The sequence below is a fragment of the Pogona vitticeps genome, chromosome 3, assembly GCF_051106095.1.
Source record: "Pogona vitticeps strain Pit_001003342236 chromosome 3, PviZW2.1, whole genome shotgun sequence".
NCBI classification, from domain to species: domain Eukaryota; kingdom Metazoa; phylum Chordata; class Lepidosauria; order Squamata; family Agamidae; genus Pogona; species Pogona vitticeps.
In genome coordinates this window covers 165386760-165409577 of record NC_135785.1, presented here as the reverse complement: position 1 = coordinate 165409577, position 22818 = coordinate 165386760, and the positions used below count along the sequence as shown (strand labels likewise).

The 22818-nt window shown below is 40.4% G+C and overlaps 1 protein-coding gene and 3 non-coding genes across 6 annotated transcripts in view; 3 read left to right on the top strand and 1 right to left on the bottom strand.

The window, feature by feature from the left end:
* Positions 1–1411: 1411 nt before the first annotated feature.
* Positions 1412–1576, top strand: LOC140706312 (U1 spliceosomal RNA). The gene has a single exon (XR_012085951.2). It is a non-coding gene; the product is annotated as a U1 spliceosomal RNA (small nuclear RNA).
* Positions 1577–12043: 10467 nt separating this feature from the next.
* Positions 12044–12211, bottom strand: LOC140706220 (U1 spliceosomal RNA). Its single transcript, XR_013544136.1, has one exon. It is a non-coding gene; the product is annotated as a U1 spliceosomal RNA (small nuclear RNA).
* An 816-nt stretch (positions 12212–13027) lies between these two features.
* On the top strand, positions 13028–13193 carry LOC140706202 (U1 spliceosomal RNA). Its single transcript, XR_012085877.2, has one exon. It is a non-coding gene; the product is annotated as a U1 spliceosomal RNA (small nuclear RNA).
* An 8261-nt stretch (positions 13194–21454) lies between these two features.
* Positions 21455–22818, top strand: part of ANKRD10 (ankyrin repeat domain 10) — a 42710-nt gene continuing 41346 nt past the window's right edge. For 2 of the 3 annotated variants that reach the window (XM_020794319.3, XM_020794320.3), the window contains exon 1: positions 21455–21856. In XM_020794319.3, the coding sequence (XP_020649978.3) occupies positions 21656–21856 (201 nt within the window). In that variant the 5' untranslated portion in view covers positions 21455–21655. Of the gene's footprint in view, positions 21857–22081; positions 22268–22818 lie in introns of those variants that run through there. The other variant, XM_078391428.1, reaches the window with a different exon arrangement.

Sequence of the window (22818 nt, the reverse complement as noted above, 5' to 3'; positions counted from 1 at the left end):
AACTAGTCATTGCCTGCCAACAGGTGAAGGTATTTCGCACATGCAGCTGAAACCACATGCTCCTTTGCTATAATAATTCTAAGAACAGTTAGGAAATAAACCCTATTGAACTCTATGAGAATTACTTTTGTGCAAAATTGTTTAGGATGGCACTGAATGTCATGCATGCCATCCAGTTTACTTCTGTTCATTTTAAGGTGTTGATTACACAGAACATCAGTCAGAGCATAAAGAACAGTGAATACTGACATAATGTTTTCATTACAGTTTCCTTTTTGAATGCAAATTAAAAGTGAGAGTTGTTTGGAAATTGGAAAAGTTACTTTTCAGGGTACAGCTCCTTGTATATCAAGAGAATCTTGAAAGTTGTAATCTAAATGTTACAGTTCAAGTCTCTGGAGTGTTATTTGGGGAGCAAAATTTTTTCACAGGTGGGAAGAATTTTTTGCTCAGTTTTTCTATAGAAAATAGCAGAAAACTTCATTAACATTGTTTTCTCCCTATTATGTTTTGACATGTTTTTCAGTCACTTAGCTCCTTCTTGCCATTTTCTTATTACAAGGTATACTACTAGGAGTGTTAATAGTGAGAGAAGATGGGAGATCCCTTCTATGCTGAAAATATTGTTTGATTGTCTGCATTGCATATAAAGTAATTTCTGGTCATCCAGCAAGACAAAGAAGTGCTGGAAACCTTCTCTCAACATTTCTGTTCTAAATAAATAAATAAATAAATAAATAATATAAAATATTGTTAAGTGCATCTGCATTTTATTTGGGGAATAGACTGCTACAACAAAGGGATGTGGGTTAACTTAATTTAGCTGAGTACATCCTGTGTAAAATTAATTATTCAGTTAAAAGTGTATATGACAGGAAACACATTTTGATGGCTGAAATCCTATTGCTTAACATACTAAATTGCGACTAGAGTGGGTCCATTGAATTAGTGGGGATTTACTGAGTCAATTCCTTCATAAGTTCCATTGATTCAATGGGCTTGCTCTAATTGTGACTTGCACAGGTGTAACTAGTGCACAGGTATTAGCATAAGGTATTCGTCGTCGTTTAGTTGTTCAGTCGTGTCCGACTCTTCGTGACCCCATAGACCAGAGCACGCCAGGCCCTCCTATCTTCCACTGCCTCCCATAGTTGTGTCAGTTTTATGTTGGTTGCTTCGCACTGTCCAGCCATCTCATATGCTAATACCTCTGCACTAGAGGATTGTGGGAGGAACACCTAGCCCCTGATGGGGGTCCCGCAGGGCACCCCGAAACACTGAGGAGCTCTCTTGGCCTCTGGCAGGACTGGGGCTGTGCAGCCCTATACTGAGTGGGAGGTGCAGCCAGGGGGTCACCATGCCTTGGGGGGTCAGGGGACAGAAGGGGGTATGAGGTGCAAGGGCCATTCCAACTCATACCTTGCAGAGGAAATACCATGTCATAAAAGTGGCTTTCCCAGGGAGAGGCTCATCCATTGCACTTTGGGTGTGTGCTGATTCCTGTGATTTCCCCAAATGTGGGGAACTCAACTGCATAATTTGTGTTAATGGGGGATTACACTTGTGATTTCCCTGGTTTTTTTTTTTAAACAATCTCTTTACCCTTTGGTTCCTGGCTGTTTTCACCATCCTCTATCATTTAAATTTGCAGCCTTTGTCACATTGGTGATGCTTTGCAAGATGTTTTTCCCCCATTGAAACACATTAATTATATAAGACCTACTTTTTTATCCCCAAAAGGTGAGGGAGAAAGTGTATGCTGCTGTTTTTCCAGGAGGCAGACCCTGGAAAGCCAGCAGCATACACTTTCTCCCCCACTTTTTGGGGATAAAAAATAGGTCTTATGTAATTAATGTGTTTCAATGGGGGGGAACCATCTTGCAAAACAGGGTAAAAAAAAACCTGCCTTGCAAGGCAAGGACCCAAACATAGTTCAGCAAAAATTGCATCGCCCATAGGAACAATCCTTTTGTGAAGTGCAACATTGCTCAAAAAAAGTCATTGTCTAGCGAATTCCTCTTTGCAAGGCAATCGTCAAGCAAGGCACCACTGAACCTTATTCAGAAATTACACCCAACATTTCCAGTTCTAAGAAAATAAGTGTGTATTTAAGTCCACTAAATTTAAATGAGAAAGATAACAGATATCCTCATTCTAACTAATGTAGGTTACAGGCAGCCATGGCTGCCCCCTCATCTCCTGATAAAAAAGGCAAGATATTTTCAGTCTCCTGTCCAAGAAAGGATCAAGAAGGATATGTGAGAAGGCAGGAAGCTGTCTTATGCCCAATCACCCCCAACCACCTCTTCTTTCTATTTCTTTCTTCACAGTACTGCATGCACTTCACTAAAGGATTAATGCACACTTAACATCCCCCACATACCTCAAAATTAATGGGATTTTAAAATACATTAGTACTCAGCATGCCCCCACAAAGTATATTCCTTAATGGGAGAAAAATATTCTAGAATCATCTTACATGTGAAGCCAGGTATGAAAGCTATGTTTCAATCCATTCTGTCTTGTCAATTGACAAAAAAAAGTAAATGGCTTCTTTAATTAGTGCTGCAACAATTCTGTGAAATAAATCTAAAAAGAGACTGTAAAAAGTAATTGGGTTTTGGGCCAGTTCTGTAGTGCTCCACATGTGAAATCATAACAATTGCAGTTGCAAAGGCTTTGCCTATATACTGTTTTAACAGCTATATCCAGGCATATCCTTAGATATTTCTCATATCCATAGTTGGCATCTGGAACCCCCAACCACCTGTCTTGAAGCATCGTGACCACTTACTGGTTGACCAAAACATTTTGTCAGGTGCCAAGGAAATGTTGGATATATTGTAACTTGCATATGAGCCGCCTAGAGTGGTCAAAATGACTACAGTGGGGTCTCTACTTAAGAACATCCCTACTTAAGAACAATCCAACTTAAGAACAGCTCCATTTGCTAAATTTTGCTTCTACTTGAGAACAGAAATCCAAGATAAGAACAGGAAAAAAAAAACTTTTCCTGCTCTTTTTTTAACCTTAGGTCATCTTAGGTTAAAAAAAAAAAATCTCCCCCTAGTGGTAGAGTATGTATTAACCATTAGTTCCTATGAGAGAAAATATTCTACATAACAAAAAAACAGCCAGAACGGATTAATTGGTTTTCAGTCCATTCCTATGGGAAATTTTGCTTCAACTTAAGAACGTTTCAACTTAAGAACACCATTCCAAAACGGATTAAGTTCTTAAGTAGAGGTTCCACTGTAGATAGGTGGGTTATAAATAAATAAATAAATAAATAAATAAATAAATAAATAAATAAATAAATAAATAAATAAATAAATAAATAAATAAATAAATAAATAAATAAATAAATGATGCCTTTTGATAGATTTGGCTGGAAGAAACCTATCTGGACAGGGGTTGTTGGCAGTCAACTAGGCAGGGGCCAATTGATCCCTCTCTACCTCAGATTCTTTTTCCCGCCTTTTCCCAGTCAGGTTTTTGTCTGTTAGCAATGAGGTCTGTCAGAATTTGAGTGTGAAGGGTTCTGTCAGCGATGTAACCAGTTAGTCAGTAATGAAGCTAGTTAACCTGTTAAACTCAGCGAGGTAACAAGTTAACATTTTTCTCTGAAGAACTGTAAGCATACTGAAACATGTTATTCTTTCTTGGTACCAGAGTCTTTGAGTGAATTATTGAGACAACAAGTGCCAATTTAGGTAAACTAACAAATAAGAGGTGTTTTACTGAGGAAGATTTGTAGCACAATCTGCTGTGTAGGTTCCTGCCTGAAACATTTTATCCATTGTGTAATTAGAGGAAGAAGTTGTTTATCTTTAGTGTTTATTAAGGCCACACTCTATTTCCTCACACACTCTGCTCCACAAGAAAAGAAGGGACTTTAAATAGGCCTCTCTGAGTGTTAGCACTAGAGGGGAGGGGGATTACTTCTCTTTGTCTTCAAGAACTATTTCCACTTACTTTCTTTCCTGAGAGATGAAACAACACCCATTATGTCTAACTAAAATTATCTTCAATATTAATAAACAAATCCTGACAAGCTAGTTGTAACAAAGCTGGCTCACTGCTGGCAGACAGAGAGTATGCAAGGGTAACAAGAGCATGATCAAGATTGACTTGTTGAATCTCAAAGACAACAGCTGTTCGCTTAAATAAAAGACCAGCTAAGATGACGAAGGACAGTGATTATGAACAGAACCATCTTTCTTAATAAAGAACCCAAGCAGTGACTGCCAAAAGCTACATATAGCCAAATAGGGCCTGCGGCAACAAGAAATGAGAGGAAGAAACCAGCAACATTATCAGGAAATGCAGGGTTTGCATAGAATAAATCATAATAGCACCACCTGTGGATAATCTCATCCCCTAAAACCCCAATGAAAAATGAGCATACTCAGTAGTCACCTGAGTGCTGGGGAGGTGAAGAACTGGGAACAGGGGAGATGGAATGGCATATCCTAGAGAAAGGAACAGGCAGATAACTGGCTCCCTGAACAGGAGTATTTCTGTTAGGTGGCAAGGATGTACATTATACCACAATACATTTTGAAGATGTAATGGAGGAGTAAGGCATTAAAGTATATGACTGCATATAAAAGAAAAACATCTATTTCAGCATCACATCATTTCTATTATTAATCATTGTAACACACTTCATCACCAAAAATACATTCCAATGTCCTGAATCATTAGCTAAAAGGGAGAAAACAGTTAGGCTTCTATGTCATAAATATTTATTTTAGAGCTCAAATTAGGCATTTTACCCAATCCTCAGTCGGGCTTTGAGAAAATACTAGTATCAGACAGGCAAGAAGAGTGGAAAGGGATGCTGCAGAACATTCTGGCTGAATGGCCATATTAATTATGCTAGTAGCCCCGTAGCAGACTGTTCCCAATGCTTCCCTTAGCAATGCAACAAATAAAAAAGTAAATGAGAATTTTGGGCCCAAAGTTACTTAGCAAGAGAATTGGGACAGAAGTCATTACACAAAAGGATTACAGTAAACAGACATTATATATGACTATTACACATTATAAAGTCATGTTCAGGGAATGTTTATATTCTGTAATACAAAGGCAAACTCCAGTACTGTGTCACATGAAGCAATGCTATGAAAATATTTACAGAAATGAATCCTGTTTATGCTTGTAGTTAACTTACTTGGATAACTGAAGTAAACTTGAAAAGTAGGATTCACAAGTATGAACTGACCTGCCAAAACTCAGTACTGCCAGAAACAGATGGCTCAAATCTTTTGATTAAAATTAAAAACAAAAACACCCCATTTATGCCTCACTCCCAAGCACACTTAATTGGATGTTCCAGGAGATATCTGTTGCTTGATTGGCTGCTTATCACAATACAGCAGCAGTGAGAGGAGGCCTGCAGAAACGTTGGAAGGGGTAGCATTTCCACATAATCTTTGTATCTGTGGTTATCTGCATGTGGACAACTTGCAGCATGTGGTGATAGGATGCAACTGAAGGGGTGATCATATAGAAGGCTATCCTGAGTTGGCGCGAATCTTTCTTAAATCTCTGTTGTCATTCACAATGACATGTTTAATCATCCAAGTAAGATCCAAGTATCATGCAGCTCCTCCTCCCCACTCTATACCATTAGTACCATTCTCTTACCTGCTCCTTTTGCGGGCATTAAAATTGCTTCTTTTTTCCTGTTTAGCAAGTGAAACAACATTGACAAAATATGGTAAATGTTTGAATCAGTGCTATATAAGTTTAGCAATATACGTGTAGCACTGAACTAGGAGAAAATATTTTTTAAATTTAATTGATCCATTGTGATGTAGTTGTAGTCCCTATCAAGGCAAGCAAAATGAGAAGGGTTCACTCTCACACCACACTGCTGTCAGGGTCCAGGTTGAGCACAGTTGCCTTCAACAGCAGGAGCAAGGGCACGAGGACCCAGCCAACAGCACAGAGGGCCAAGCCCAAACTCACACACAGACCAGCTAGCCAGGATAGGAGCACAGGAGCAGAAACTAGAGCACTGGGACTGGAATCAGGCCACAGGAGTGAGAGTATTGAGCCAGAGCCGGAATGCAGAGTTCAAGAACACCAGAGCTCAAAACAGGGATATGGGGAAGCACAGGCCTATGTTGCTGAAGCAGCTTTGGGGAGGGAAAGTCCTCCCTTAAGTAGGTCTTCCCTTGATCCTGCACATGGGCTCTTCCTGGGACCAAGCTGGCCCTGGTCCTGCAGCTGCCAGTGTGGTGGTGCAGGGGAAGCCCAGCTGCCACCCAGATCCTGACAACCACACCCTGAGAGTCATCAATGATGTCATCTGGATATATCCAATGACTGTCTCACAGACTACTATGGGCTGGGCACTCAGAGAATCCAGGAAACTCAGTTTTTGACCAAATCCCTTTTAACACTTTTTTTTAAATGGGGGAGATGGACACAAATAAGTTTTTGGAGATTTCAGGCATCATTCTGGCTACCAGCACAGCCGGTGCTGGATTAGATGAAAAAAAAAACATGATTTGGTATAAGTAATTTCTTATGCTTCCAGTCACTGTAGACCGTTACACACTCATATGTTTTGGCAACCAAAAGGAACACAAAATAATGTGAGTACCAAAAAAGCACAAAGTGCTGCTGGACAAACCAAATATACTACATGTTTATGCACAACCAGATCTACTTGCAATTAATGCAGATGCTATGTAACTGATGGAATAAATATTGAAAGTAACAGTGTGGAGCATGACATACAGTGATGCAAATACCTATGTAATCATTCCCTCAGCTTGCATTAATGGTGCACATTTTTGGATGAACAGCAGAGGGGAATTGAGAGAGTGCACGTATTGCCAAGATGGATTTTGGCAGGCTTCCTAAACTACCATCCACCTGCTCTGACCTATAACCTTCATTCAAAACAGACTGAGGGTAAAATTATATTTTACAAATAGCATGTCACTAAAAGAAGAAATGTCTCTAGTGTTGAAAGCCAGTCTCATTGTCGCAGCAGGAGCTATTCAGACTGCCCATTGTTTGCAGATAATTTATGACTGGTAATTGGGAAGTAAGTATGACTTCCTAGACATGAAGTATGAAGGAATCACAAATCTGGAATATTAACATAATTTCAGTTTCTACTGATGTCCTGTCTCCAATGTATACTTTGAACCTGTTGTTCCTAGGTTGTTGAATGTCATTTCCCTTCCTTCTAACAATATCTTAAATTCTCTCCCGTACAGGTGTTGTTTTTGAGATGCAGTGAACAACCATGGCTCCTTTATGATTAGGATTTCTATAACCTTTCTATCTCAATTTTCTTCCTTTAATAAACACATTTTCTTGTTTTCCTAAATAAGAGATCTCAAAGTGATAACTTTCTAAGGCTGAAGTGTGCTTCGCTAACTATTCTGACACTCAGATGAACAAATTTCACCTCTTAATGCAGGTATAGCTGTTTATGCTAATATATGAAGGCCAAATGTACTTTATGTTTGTGGAGTTGAGGGTGTTAGATACCTGAAAATGCTGATGTGTACATTTCTAAATGGTGGGGTAGGAATCGTTTGGTAATACATATAATTAGAATTGAGGAATCAGATTCTATTTTAAAAAGTTGTCCTTGACACTACAACGGAATATGTAGACACGAGTGTCTAGGCTGAATAGCATTTCTGAAGTCACAAAGGGTAACTGGACAGATATTTATACTACTTTATATTAAAATTATACTCAAATTCAGAGAGTGCCTTTGGTTATTATTTTAAATTATTTCAGTGATTAGTTGATCATATACTCTTCATTAAACTCTTTATAAAGATACAATTCATCTGACAAACAGTAGTCAACCACTAGACTCGTTTTTTGAAAACAGATAACATGTATTTGTTGCTGTTAAGTATGGGTCAAGCAAGACCGTATGTTTGGTGTGCATTTAGAATATAAGCTCCCTCAAGTGAAAGACAGCTGTTTGGCATACCATGCAATTTCCCACAATTTCCACAATTGTTTATGTGGCATTTAGATTGCTTTGTTTTGTGATTGATAATTGGAAGGTAAACATTGGCTTAATTTGCTGCAGCATATATGCACTGCTATGGAAGAGATAACAGGTGGAGGAAATATGTATTCCACTTAATATGTACAGTGGTGCCTTGCATTACGATGTTAATTTGTTCCAGCGAAATCGCTGTAGAATGAAAACATCGTAAAGCGATTTTTAAAAGCCCATCGAAACACATTAAAACCCGATTAATGTGTTCCTATGGGCTTGAAACTCACCGTCCAGCGAAGATCCTCCATAGCGCGGCCATTTTCGCTGCCTGTTCAGCGAGGAATCCGTCCCAGAAAACAGTGGGCAGCCATTTTGAAACCGCCAATCAGCTGTGCGGAAATCGTCGTTTTGCGATAATAGGTTAGCGAAGCAGGAAACCGATCATCGCAAAGCGAAAAAACTCCATAGGAAACATTGTTTTGCGATCGATTTTGCAATCGCAAAAACTTCGTCATTATGCGATTTCGTCATAAAACGAAGCGGTCGTCTTGCGAGGCACCACTGTAGTTGGGTTCTATGTACTGTACCTTGGCTAACCCTAATTCTAATGCTCTACAGCAAACAAAGACTACAATTCCTATCATCTTTGGCCACCATAGTCCACAATGCAGGGAAGAAAGATATATGTACCATATTTTCCGTGTATAAAATGACACTTTTAAATTAAAATAATTAGACAAAAATTATATAAAATTGTTTTTAATTACATTGTTATATTTTTAAAAACATTTTTTATTAATTTTCCAATCTATCTACATTGTTTGTGCTTGTCAAACATCGTGTTACATACTTGCTTGCAATTATTTGTTTTTTACATCTCAGTGTCTTCCCGATTATCCCCCCAAATTCCAACCATCTTTCAAACCAGATTTTAGTATATAACTACTATCATAATATTACTCTCATATTATATAAAGTTCTCAGGATCTTCTAATAACATTCTTATTGAAAGTGGTTCCAGATCCCTGACCCAGCTTTATATCTAGTTTAGTTTGCCTAAAATAAAAAATCACCATATTACATCTTTACCCTGATTCGGGGTCCCTTATTTCAGTTTAGTTCTCCTTTTAATATATAGAATCTACCCTTTTACAGATCCAGATGATAAGTATAAACATGTTTCCAATATTAAGGGGCCCTGCCTTGTTTTCCCTTTTTTCATCTTTCTAGGTAATTCCCTCTCTGATTCCTCTTTTTTCATTCCCTGCTATATCTCTAAACATTCTGTCATCTTTCATGTCCTCTGAAACCATTTTGTAGTTCTGATTTATGTCCACTGACTCCTTTTGTACTTGGTCTATCTTCAATGAGTCTTCCAGGCTTTTTTTTGGTTAATTTTGCTGTTTTTTTCCCTTTGTCTTCCCCTGATACTCTCCTCTGGTCCAAGACTGATGTTTCTCTTAGGTTAACTTTCTCAAGCTGCTGCTTGGTTTGGCATACAGTACATCATTTGTGATACTCCCATTTCCTTCCTTGTTGTTTCCTATTGCTTGTGGAGTACAGTTCTTCTGATGTTGATTAGATAATTTTGCCTCTTGATAATGAGATCTCACCGTCGTTAATATTTTTTGAAGCATAGATTTTATTTCATTCCAAAATTGTCCTTGTTGTGCCATTTTGTTTCTGCTGCCTAGATGCTTATAAACAGATATTCCAAATTTCCAGAGTCATTTCAAGAGTTCCGCTTTGGCTATGTAAAGTTGAACCAAATTCGACCCAAGGAACAGTTTTTGAAAAGTCCACTTTAGGATTAATTCCAGCCAGAAGCTCACAAGGAAATAAAGTTTTTCAGACTTAAGCAACAACAGTATATTCAAGGTCACATCTTCTGGGAATCATTCCAAATGCTCTGGATAGTCAAAACAATGTCCACACTTAATTTGCAGGAAGGTCTCTTAAGCTTATAACGCCAGGTTGTAAATATTCTTAAAGTATAGTTTTAAAAAGTTACTTTCTTCAGCTATCCCTCTCACCAGATTTTCTGCCGCTTTAAAAAGTTACTGAGATAAGATAGCAATTCTTTTTTTCCATATGTAGGGGTACGTAGGCAATTAGTTGTAAAAAGATTCTCACCCGATGGAAAAACAGCGATGCCAGGTGCTGTTCCTTGCTTCTCTCAGCCGGCTGCCAGCGACTTGGAAGCTCGCCGAAGCTGCTTATTTCTGCCCATTGGCTGATTAGGGAGTTTCCTGGATCGGACCAGGGTGGCCGCCGCCCCCCGTGATCAACAGGCTTTCTCCCCCAGTTCACCACCCCTCCAGGGTGGTTCCGACACCCTACGGTGTCCCAAAATGGGTCAGAATTCAGCCCAGGGGACAGAGCTCTATCCTCTTGCTGCTGTCTTGTCGCGACGTCAAGCTGGAAGTCCACAAAACTCTTGCATTGTTTTTAATTATGTTATATTTTTGTTGTAAGCCGCCTAGAGTGGTCTTAATCGACTATATAGGTGGGATATTAAATAAATAAATAAATAAATAAATAAATAAATAAATAAATAAATAAATAAATAAATAAATAAATAAATAAATAAATAAATAAATAAATAAATAAATAAATAGGGTTGTTTTATACACGGAAGGCAGCCACTTTCCCTGCCTTTTGCAAAGCCCCAGGGTAAAGCAGCAGTGAAAGGGTGGCAAGATCACACCCCTTTGATCCTGAAGCAGCCATGAAAGGGCTTCAGGATCAAAGGGGTGCAAGCGTGCCGCCCTTTCATGGCTGCATTACCCACTTCCTAAGCCCTGCGGGGTTAGGAAGTGGGTAATGCAGTAGTGAAAGGGCGGCAGGATCACACCCCTTTGATTCTGAAGCAGCCATAAAAAGGCTTCAGGATCAAAGGGGAGCGATCCTGCAAATTTTCAAATTTTGGGGTTAGAAAAGGGGGAGTCATCTTATACAGTGGGTTGTCTTACAAATGGAAAAATACGGTAGTTATGCAGGGTGTGCAAGAATTTGTGAGTCTTTGGTGTTTTAGTTCAACGTCACAAATAAGATTTTTGTTTGTGGTGTATAAACCTGAAAAATGAAGCTTGAAATTAAATAGGTTTTAATTGTACTGTATTTTTCCGTTCAGCTGTCCAGATATTGACTTTTGACCATAAAACATCACTTTTGTGCCACTTATACTGCTCATCTTAAGAGTTTTTAGTACATTTAGTACCTTCCGGTGGGAAAAAAAATACATAAATACATAAACAACAGAACATTGAGGGGCTGACAGTGGTTAAACTGTACTGCAGTCAAAACTCTGCTCACTACCTGAGTTCAATCCCAAAGGATTCTGGCTCAAGATTAATTTTGCCTTCCATCCTTCTGGAGTCAGTAAACTGAGTACCCAGCTCACTGGGGGGGGGGATATGTAGCCTGCACAATTAAACTATAAACTGCCCAGAAAATGCTTTAAGTGCTACAGGACAATATATAAACAGCACACTCTCCTTTTGTTTTGACAGTGGGTATGGACAAGCTCTATATTACTTTTGCTGGCTTAAAATGGTTTTTTTGCCAAAACTATTACAAGTCACAAGAAAAGGAAATATACAGTGGTGCCTCGCTAGACGATTGCCTCGCAAAATGAGGAATTTGCTAGACAATGATTTTTTTGAGCAATGTTGCACTTCGCAAAACGGTTGTTCCTATGGGCAATTTTCGCTAGACGATGTTTGGATCCTTGCCTCCAAGACTTTTTTTACCCTGTTTCGCAAGACAGTTTTTTCTCCCACTGAAACACATTAATTACATAAGACCTACTTTTTTATCCCCAAAAAGTGGGGAAGAAAGTGTATGCTGCTGGCTTTCCAGGGTCTGCCTCTTGGAAAAACAGCAGCATACACTTTCTCCCCCACTGTTTTGGGATAAAAAAGTAGGTCTTATGTAATTAATATGTTTCAATGGGGGGGAAAACCATCTTGCAAAGCATCACCAATGGGGCTAGGGCTGCAAATTTAAATGGTAGAGGATGGTGAAAACAGCCTGGAACCAAAGGGTAGAGATTGTTAAAAAAAAAAAAAAAAAAACAGTGATATCACAAATAATGCAGTTGAATTCCCCACATTTGGGGAAATCACAGGAATCAGCAGCACACCCAAAATGCAATGGATGAGCCTCCCCTGGAAAAACCACTTTTATGACATGGTATTTCCCCTGCATGCTCCTGATGTGCTCTGGGTCCATGGGGTCATGAAGAGTTGGACACAACTACTGTAAACAACGCATAGTCAAAGCTATGGTTTTTACTGTAGTGATGTATGGAAGTGAGAACTGGCCCATAAAGAAAGCTGACCGTCAAAGAATTAATGCTTTTGAATTGTGGTGCCGAGAAGGAGGCTCTTGAGAGTCCCCTGGACTGCAAGGAGAACAAACCTATCAATTCTAAAGGAAATCAACTGGAAGGACAGATCCTGAAGCTGAGGCTCCAATACTTTGGCCATCTCATGAGAAGAGAAGACTCCTTGGAAAAGACCTTGATGTTAGGAAAGTGTGAAGGCAAGAGGAGAAGGGGACATCAAGAGGATGAGATGGTTGGACAGTGTCATTGAAGCAACCAACATGAATTTGACCCAACTCCAGGAGGCAGTGGAAGATAGGAGGGCCTGGCATGCTCTGGTCCATGGGGTCACAAAGAGTCAGACATAACTAAACAACAATAATTTTCCCTACAAGGTATGAGTTGAAATGAATCTGTCCCCTAACCCCCCAAGGCATGGTGACCCCCCCGGCTGCACCTCCCACTCAGTACAGGGCTGCACAGCCCTAGTCCTGCCAGAGGCCGAGAGAGCTCCTCAGTGTTTTGTGGTGTCCTGTGGGACCCCCATCAGGGGCTAGGTGTTCCTCCCACAATCCTCTCGTGCCATAGGTATTAACATATGCTGGGGCTGTGCAGCCCTGTACTGAGTGGGAGGTGCAGCCAGGGGGGTCACCATGCCTTGGGGGGTTAGGGGACAGGAGGGGGTATGAGGTGTAAGGGCCATTCCAATCCATGCCTTGCAGGAGAAATACCTTGTCATAAAAGTGGTTTTTCCAGGGGGAGGCTCACCCATTGCACTTTGGGTATGCTGCTGATTCCTGTGATTTCCTCAAATGTGGGCAACTCAATTGCATAATTTGTGTTAATGAGAGATTGCACTTGTGGTTTCTCTGGTATTTCTAGATTCCTTTTCATCTCTCTTTCTCCTCATCAGAATCTATTGCAGAGGCAGCAAGTCTTGGTGATGTCTTGTATTGCATTTTTCTTCTTTTTCTCCCCTGTGGTAAAGGATCAGGGCAAAAGGAGCCACCATTATCAAGAGTCAAGGGGCTGCTTTGACTCCTTTAATCCTCTTTCTTTGTTGCTGGAGAGAGAAAAAGGGGGAAGGCCATCTGAGACCCATTGAATTTCCAAAGGCAGAGCAGGTGAGGGGATTGTTTTCCCCCAATATGGTACAGTATGGGGAACTGTGTTTTGCAAGATGATGTCTTCTATGGACAATTTTTGTAAGACAGTGATTTTTTCCCCAATTGGAACACATTAAATAGATTTCAATGCATTCCAGTGGGGACTGGGTTTCGCAAGATAGCGATTTCCATGGAATGAATTAAAATTGTCTTGCGAGGCACCACTGTACTTAACTACCATGATTTTGAACACAGAATAGCATCTTGCCAATGACTTTCAAAATAGTCAGTACTACACTAATCTCCTCAGCATGTACTGGCTTAACTATCAAGCTGCAAATTATCAGCATATCTATTTAGCTCTGAACAAATTGTATAGTGGTTGAAATCCTAGCTGTGTAAATTCTGCAGCATAAGGCTAATGGCATCATAACCCAGGGCAATTTATTATTATTTTTGATTGGGAAGAATGAATATTTCACCCTCCTGTTCCCATCCCTTTCATCTTCAGAAACCCATGGGGGTCAAAAGACAGAATGAGGAAGTCTAATAACCAAAAATTGCCACTAACAGTTAAGTCATCCTGGCAGTGACAATTTTTAGTACAGTAATTAAATATTTCCCCTCCTGTCCTTCAGCCCCCACTGGTTCAAAATGATGAAAACTTTTACTTGGGTGCTACAGAGTTTTCATGACTGGAGGAGGAAATGTTTAATTTCCAAACAAACAAACAAGTGAATGATCATCAATCTTATGCCACAGAACTTACACAAAACAGAATCTCAGCCATTATACATCCACGGGGCCATCACTAGATTGTACCTTGTTAACGAGCAGCAATTTGCCATGGAAATTTTATTTATTTATTTATTAGATTTCTACCCCGCCCCTCTAGACAATGTCTACCCTAAAGACAATGTCTACTCAGGGCAGAAAACATAAATGATTTCCCTTAAAGCATAAGTTGCCAATAAGATTCAAACCCCTATTTTTAAGGCCAATATTCTTGTTGATAGAGATTGGTTAATGTACTCCAAATGTAACTGTGCTCAGCAATGGATATGTAGGAGAATATTCATTCCTGATGTTCCTTAAGAACAACGGTCTGCTAGTTCATATAAATTAGATAAAGATGGTAAAAGGTTGTTTCTTAAGAATGTTATAGATGTGGATGAGGATGACATTGCAAAAAATCTAAAATATTATACTCCTTTTGTCCTATATATCTAAGTGATGTAGTCAACCATTCAGCATATGATAAAACTGTGCAAGAAAAAAACAGAAGCATGCTCAGAAAGAATATCATGTAAGCGCTGCCGTGGCCACAAGACAATTGCATTACATGCCTGTCATGACAGAATTAACCACGAGTCTATACAGTATTATCCCATGGATATTTGAGTGCAGAGTAATATTTGAAACTGAGGTATTTGCCCCATCTGAACAGATGAAAGTACTTTCACTTAAATTTGAGGGTGTTAGCAAGCAGAAACTATGTGCCTAAAATCAATGGCACAATGTTCAATGACATCAGCTGAAGTAAAACTGCATAGAATAATTACTCTATTTTTTAAAAAAAAAATAAAGTGTCACTAATAATTATGAAAATTTTTGTAATTATACTGCCAATGCAAACTGAATCAATTAACATTACATATACATGACAATTTAGCATAAAATTTCATGCGTTTGATGAACTGACCAATAGTGCAGAAAAAAACATACAGAATAATAAATATGTTAGCTTTTTATGCACTGGTGTGTTTCTTCACCCATTCTAAGAATGGCTGTCCTTCTGGTTAAAACGGCTGCCCTTTTGGAAACTCAGTCTTGCAGAAGTGAGGTCAAAAATCCTGTTCATTATCCTTATTCCCTCATACTCTAATTATATACCAAACTTTATCAGAGTAGCTTATCCAGTCTTAGTGGTGATTAGGAAACCCAGTGGGAATTTCTGATACTTTGATGCTGAAATATCTTGCTATTTTAAATTATAAGATGGGTGGAAAATTCTGTTTATTTCTATAACAGAAGGCAATCATTTTTATACCATTTCCTACATTACTCAAGGATTACTAACTTTTTCAGCTCTCCTATAGAGGTGCCTTTAGTTGCAGCAAAACATGTAGGAGTGAGCAGATGGATTCTTATCCCTTCAGCAGAGACAGAACAATAGTGCATGCTACTCCCTATGGGTCAAGCTATGGTTAAAGGAACAAGCAGTTATAATAAAGATAAAAACGTGACAAATTCTACACGACTCTGGGAAGCCTCTGTGTGGATATTCAGGAGCAGTAATACTGCACCTAAATAGCAGCCTTGTTCATGACCGATTTAAAGCTGCAATATAAAACTTGAAAAGGAAGGTGTGGGAGATACCTCTATTGTTATATGCAGTTAGGTCTCTCCCCCCCCCCCCACGTATAGCAACCCTATGAATGATAGATCTTCAGAATGTCTTGTCCTCAACATTCCTGCTTGTAGACTCAAGCCTGCTGTTCCTTCAGGGAGTGAGTCCATCTCATATTTGGTCTTCCTCTTTTCCTGCTGCCTTCCACCTATCCTGTCTTCTCATGATTTGTCTAAAGTGGAACAGCCTCAGTTTCAACATTTTTTCCTCCAGAGATAATTCAGGCTTCATTTGATCTAGGACCCACTACTGCCCAGCTTTCAAATCCATGGTAAATTCAAGAGTGTGGATGATCTTGGTCTCCAGTGACACATCCTTACACTTGATGAGATACTTCTGGGACTACGCCATATGGTTATATGGCTGGATGCCAAGTGCCCACATGATTAGCAGCAAGCTCCTGTAGACTCCATGTAGCTTGCTAGTATCAGGCATGTTGAATCAGCATTCATTACACTTGAAAGTATCTCCTTCTGACTACAAGCACTGCAGATAGCACATCTTCAACTTTCAAGTATGAACAAGCCCCTAGAATCTAGCCTTAAATGTTCTGAGTACAAGCTCATTGTTAAGAGAATGCAAAATTGTTAACTTCCTAAACAAACTCTTCAGCTATACTGCCAGGCCATGTAATAATGATACTTTTACAGTGTGTACTTCTACATATGCAATAGTAATTAAGGATGCACACATTAACTTGGTGAAGGGGTTTGAGTGTGCCAGTGAATCTGAGAGCAACGTTGTCAGGAGGTCATACTCCATTACAAGCCAGGACTCCTAGTATTTCACCCAGAGTGGAATGCTCACAGCTGAGAGACCAGAGTAAGATGCATCCACCCTTTTCACGGCAGCTACTGGGCAGCAGTATTTGAAAGTGACACTTTGTTAGTACTTTGCAGGAGCTGGCAATAGTGAATCCTTGCTGAACTCTTCTTACCATGAAAACCCTATGATGAGACACTCCAAAATGAAAGAAGACATAGTTCTGGAAGCTGAGACTCACAGGTTGGAAAGCACTCAATCTCAAGAAGAGCAAACAAGTATGAACAGATCTGCTGCAACTAGATTAAAGCCAAAAGGCCATCTAGTACCCTGTTTTCCCGAAAATAAGACCTAATCTGAAAATAAGCCCTACTATAATTTTTTTAGGATGCTCATAATGTAAGCCCTACCCCAAAAATAGGTCCCAGTTAAGTGAAACCCCATTATTTCTAGAACTCTTCTCATATAGATGACTTTCAGGGTTTTTTTTTTAAATGTGATTCACTATGACACAAAGTTGCAGTTTATTTTGCAGAAGTACTTGCCATGTGTACATTACTGTTTACTGTTATACTTGTAAAATATCAATGACAGAAGTACATCTCCACATGGGCTTGCACTAGGGAAATGCTGTTAGTCCAAACTTTAGTTGCATGTGCCCAATATACAGTAGGGCTCAATTTTATACACATTTACATTTTACCATGTTTAGCATTCAAAACACAAATACTGTAAATATTTCATATTAACTTGTCCTGTTGCATAAAGTGAGAAACAGTCACTAAGCAAAAGGTGACATAGCTTTGTTGCTTCATTCTTTAAAAAGCATATGCAAATTATTCTTTTAGGGCACACCTGGAAGTTCTAAGCCATTCCTCCCAGGTGATAATGTACAACAATGTGGTTACTTATTAGCAATGAGACTCACAGGAGGGATTACTTTTTCCTATGTGCCAGAACTCAGTCTTGTGAAAACAGGGTCTCCAAGGCTAAGCATAGAACTAAGATTATTTCTTCTTCTTTTATAAACAAATGTTTAATAACATGGCTAGAAATTAACCCTATCCAACTGCTAGAATTTTCCAATGGAAAAATACAGATCTTTCTGAGGTCAAGTAATCTCAGTACTAGAACTATCAGTCATTTGAAACTTTTCCACCCTAGAGCAACAGTGACTTCCACAGACTTGCCAACTTTTCCAATTTTATCTAGAGCATCTTGATGGAAAGACCCAGCTGGTGAAACCATTAGAAAGTTGGCTTTTTCCCAGGCAGATGCAGACTTAAGGACTTGGGCACACATAAAAACAAGCCACATGTAAAGTCCCAGAATGTGCCATACAAGTTTTACTATTCAATGTATCAGCTTAATCATTAGAAGCAATTTGGACTCCAGAACAAGTCAAATTGGAGTATACTTAATTTTAAAAATATCAACTGCAATAACAAAAGTAGTTACACAAAAGAATCACAAGGTTACCTAGATTTTTTCCTCTGTTTGAATACAGACATGAGCCCTTCATGCCCAGTAGTACCCTGTGTGTAAAACAGAGAGCTCGCTGGAAAGCAGTTTGTGATATGGCATAGTACTCTGATGTGTGAAGGCAACAACTTTCCTTTCGAAAGTTTTCAAAACTTCAATAGGAAAGCACAAACCTTAGGGTATTTCTAAACTAGCTGTGTAAATATTGGCTAATATATATTATTATTAAAAGTTCTCATTCTGTGGTCTCATAAACTTTAACAGCCTTTACAGGAATGAGGCCAAGAGGACTGTTGGGCTTTATGAATAGCCTCTTTGTGTGCAGATTTGTTCCACTCACACTCCACCTATTCTGCAAATAGCTGAAAGGAATAAAAATGCTGGTGAGAAAAATTAATTAGAAAACAAAGATAAAATAGCATGTACTTAGAGCATTGGGGGAAATAATGTTTGTGTGGTGTTTTTCTGCCTACAGATATTTATCTTACACTAAGAGAAGGAAGAGAGCCCGAGGTAAGTATTATATATGAAACATTTCTACAGAAAAAGTGTGAAGAGTTGCGAAAGAAATCCTCACAATCTTAAAATTATTTCTCTTGAAGTATTTTTTCCATAGCATCTTCTACACTGTTTTCAGCAATAAGCCAAGAACATATGGAAAACCACAATAAGAATTATCTCAGCATATGTGAAATGCTTTCTCTTTGCTAGTGAAAATGGCTATAATCAGCAGCTCTCACACATCTAGGACTGGGATATTTCTTCTATCTTAGGCAGATTTGCTCAGAAGTAAGCTCCACTGCACTCAATGAAGTTTACTTGTGAGTATGCATGCACAGGATGGCCAAAAGCACACTTAATCGGATGACAATTTTACTGTATAATCACCATGTTTCGTATTGGGAATTTTACAGGAGATCCAAAGGATACCATATTTGATTTGTAACACACTGCTATTCCCAAGTACTGCTTCTGTGTTATTTTTCTTACCAAGGGAAGGAAAGACAGAACAACTATGCAGTATTTTCTGACTGACAACACAGGCACCCATCAGATTTTGGAATGACATGCTACCAGATGTAATCAAACTTATTTCTGAGTAGTAGTAATTCAAATTGCACTTTTAAGGAAAAAATTAAGTGATTTATGCTCAGCACAGACTTAAGCAATCCATTTCAATGACTGCTTTTTGCAACAAGCAAATACTCCAGGCCTTGGAATTTCTGAGCACTGTGCCACCCTGTGACTTGGGTTCAAAGTGCTTCATGCAAGCTATCTTAGCAAGAGTCTCTACAGGAATTTTCCTTGGGGCTGGGGGTAAAGATGCAGACTGGTATGTTCGCATAATCAGTATGTTAGCTCCAACCCAGCTCTAAAAGAGTAGTCCTGGCACTGAACCAAAAAGATCCTGATGGGCTAGTTTGCAATTATATGTTGTGCAGTCACTGGAAAATAGACCAAACTTGACCATGCTAAAAGTGGATCAAAACAAAAGCTAAACCACTCTCTGATCATACCCACATTTCCTAGTCTCCTAGTGGACTATTAATAATGTTGGCAGTCCTGGTTTGGAGGTAGGGTAAGAAAGCACTTGTTGCACAATTCTTCAGCCACTTCTTCTTGGTTCATAAAATCATACAGGTATTGTTTGCTCTGCACATCCCCAAGTCCAAGTTTTTCCCCCTCAGTTTTGTTTCCTCGAAAATAAGACCTAACCTGAAAATGGTTTCTCAGGATGCTCGTAATATAAGCCTACCCCCCAAAATAAGCCCTAGTTAAATGAAACTCCGCCCTCCACCATTGTGCAGCAACCAAAAGATGACATGACTGTAAAATAAAACATCCCCTGAAAATAAGCCCTAATGTGTTTTTTGGAGCAAAAATTAATATAAGACCCTGTCTTATTTTCGTGGAAACATGGTAGTCTAATGCTTCTCACACACAGGATGGGAACAGAAACATTATTTCCTAATGCTTCACTCTCTTTCCCTGTCCTTCTTATGTCATTCCTTGTTTCCTCTCTCACTCATAATGTTTACTGCCGCATTCATCAATCCCCTTCCTGGTCTCGAGCCAAATTTTCTTCAAATTACATTTTTCAGAACTATCAGTACTTCCTTTTGTTGCCCCCTTTGTTCTCAGCAAGTATTTTATTTTAAAAAATGAGTCTGGAATCAAAATGATTTATTCTTTGCACACTATTTCCTCTTAAAAAACACACACATGCCAGGCTGAAAAGAAAAACCCAGAAGTCATAAAAAAGATCAGCTATAATTGATGTGAGTAAAATATCTTCTGGATGTTAAGAGAAAACAGCAAGACGATGTATGCAGGATTTGTAGCTTAAAATGGAACAACTGCCAGTTTGGACAAGCCCTCGGGCTGCCACAGCAGAACCTAATAAATAAATGTTTTATTTGGCAGATAATTCTTCAGAGAAGTGAGCTACAGTTCACAAAACTTTAATAAAAGTCTTTGAAGTAAAACAAGATGTCTTTTGTATTCTCGAAGAGCACAGACAGAGTTCTGACTCCTGTCCTCTGAAGATGCCGGCCACAGAGACTGGCGAAACGTTAGGAAGAATAACCTTCAGAACATGGCCAAAGAGCCCGAAAAATCCACAACAACCATAAGACGTCTTTTGGGTTTTTTTTTTTCTGCAATAGACTGACACAGCTTGCACAGCCCACATCCCTGCGGGGGATTAGGTCTGCTAATATTATGAACAGTGCACTCATGAATGTTTTACTCAGAATTAACTCCACCTGTATCCAGTAAGGCAGGCAGACTTTGGATGTATGTATGTATGTATGTATGTATGTATGTATGTATGTATGTATGTATGTATGTATGTATGTATGTATGTATGTAGCTTAGTTATGATATAGCCTTTCCGTCAGATGGGTTTATTCACTCTTCAGCGTGTTTAGAATTGCTACCTAAAGTTTTCCACAGAGGTGGTTGTCCTAAATCTGATGAAGAGTAAACGACCAGGGGCCTGCAGGCACAGATGTCTGAAGAAGTGGCCTCCGGTCGACGGAAACGTATGTCCGTCCCCTCAACAAGCAAACAAACTCAAACCCTCTCCAAAAGCCCTGACTTGCCAGCAATGTCACTTCGGGGCGTGGCCTCACTAGACCCAGGCTTTCAATACCTTCACTCCCTCGTTATCACTATTCATCAGGATCAGGAGCGCTCCAAGGTGGGTGGACTCATCCACATCCAGGATCGCGCGGGCACCGTCTTGTGCCTTGGCATGAGTGGGACGGGGCTCCTCGGTCGAGCGCGAGTCTTTGGTGGCGCGCCCACCCACGCGCCCTTCCCGCTCAAGGCCCCGCCTAAGCGCCAGCTGGCCCGCCTCCCGGAGGGGCGGAGTTCCTCCCTCCCAGGCGCGCCTCGGTTTCTTTGTGTTCAGCAGCTGAGGCGCGAGAGAAGGCAGTCGGTGCCTCAGAGCTCGGCCGTTAACGTCCTCTCCGCTCAACAGAACGGTTTCCCGCCGCCGCCGCGCGCTCTCTCTCGCTCTCCTCTTCTGCGCCGACTGTTCGCTCCGCTCCTGGTCACTCAGTACTGCCGCCATGTCGCTGGAATCCGGCCTGGAGGCGGGTTTCTCCAGCGAGGAGCTGCTGGCCCTGCGCTTCCCGCTGCACCGAGCTTGCCGCGACGGGGACTTGTCCGCTTTGTGCGCTCTGCTCCAGAGCTCGCCCCGCGAAACCTTGGCGACCGAGGACTCTTTCTACGGATGGACGCCCATCCACTGGGCCGCGCATTTCGGAAAGGTAGGAGAGGGCGGGAAAGGAAGGAACGCGCACCTCTCTCCCTTCGCTAGTGCGCCGGGTCGTGTTTCATGGGCAGCAGGCGCGCCGTGTGCGTCGCCCCACCAGACTCAAATGGCGGGTCCCTTTCAGCTGTTCAGGGAGAGCAACGGCCACGGGCGCGCGCGCGCCGCCATTTTAGAGCGCCGATCCCGCCTTGGTCGAGAGCCGGTGGGGTGGGTGGGTGATGATGGGGGAACGGCGGCCGACGCCGTACCATGCGCCGGTGTTTTTAAATCTCTTGATGATTTACATTCTGGGCCAGAATATAACAGAGAGTGTCCCTGTCTGAAAAGGACAAGAGGACCGCGTCGAGGTGTTTAGAAGGAAAGTCAGGGTGTCGTTCCTTGTGATTCTAAAAGCCCCTTTGTTGTGGTATGGCTCCTTTTTTTACGTTCGTAAGGATTCAGCCGTCAGCGAATATTTGGGATGATTAGTTTGCCGACGCCGTTACCTGTATTCTGTTTTTAAGTAAGGCTAAGAAGGATGGGCACTGTCCATGGCTGTCTTGCAGAAGCTAATCCTTATGACAGTCGCCTCTTGGAAGGAGCAGAGAATATTACCGGATCTAGTCAGATCTCATTGCCATTCTCTGCTCATGCTCTGTCCTATGCACGTAAGGTTGTGGATTTCAAAATGCCTATGTTAATGTTGAGGGGCTTTGTGCACCCCACAAAGTTCCAATACAGAAGACTCTTCTTTTCTGTTTTCTTCTGTCTTGCAAGAAAGGGCTGGTTGGATGGCTATATATCAACACGAGTTCTTTGTATACTTTATAAACTTTGAGCAGGTTCTCCTAAGGAGGTAAGAGGTATATGATCAACTTGGTGGTTGGTAGTTGGGATACACACTTGCAACATACATTAGGACAGATGTCCTCATCAGCTTGACAGGTTACTAGGGAAATGTTCCAGTATATCTCCAGC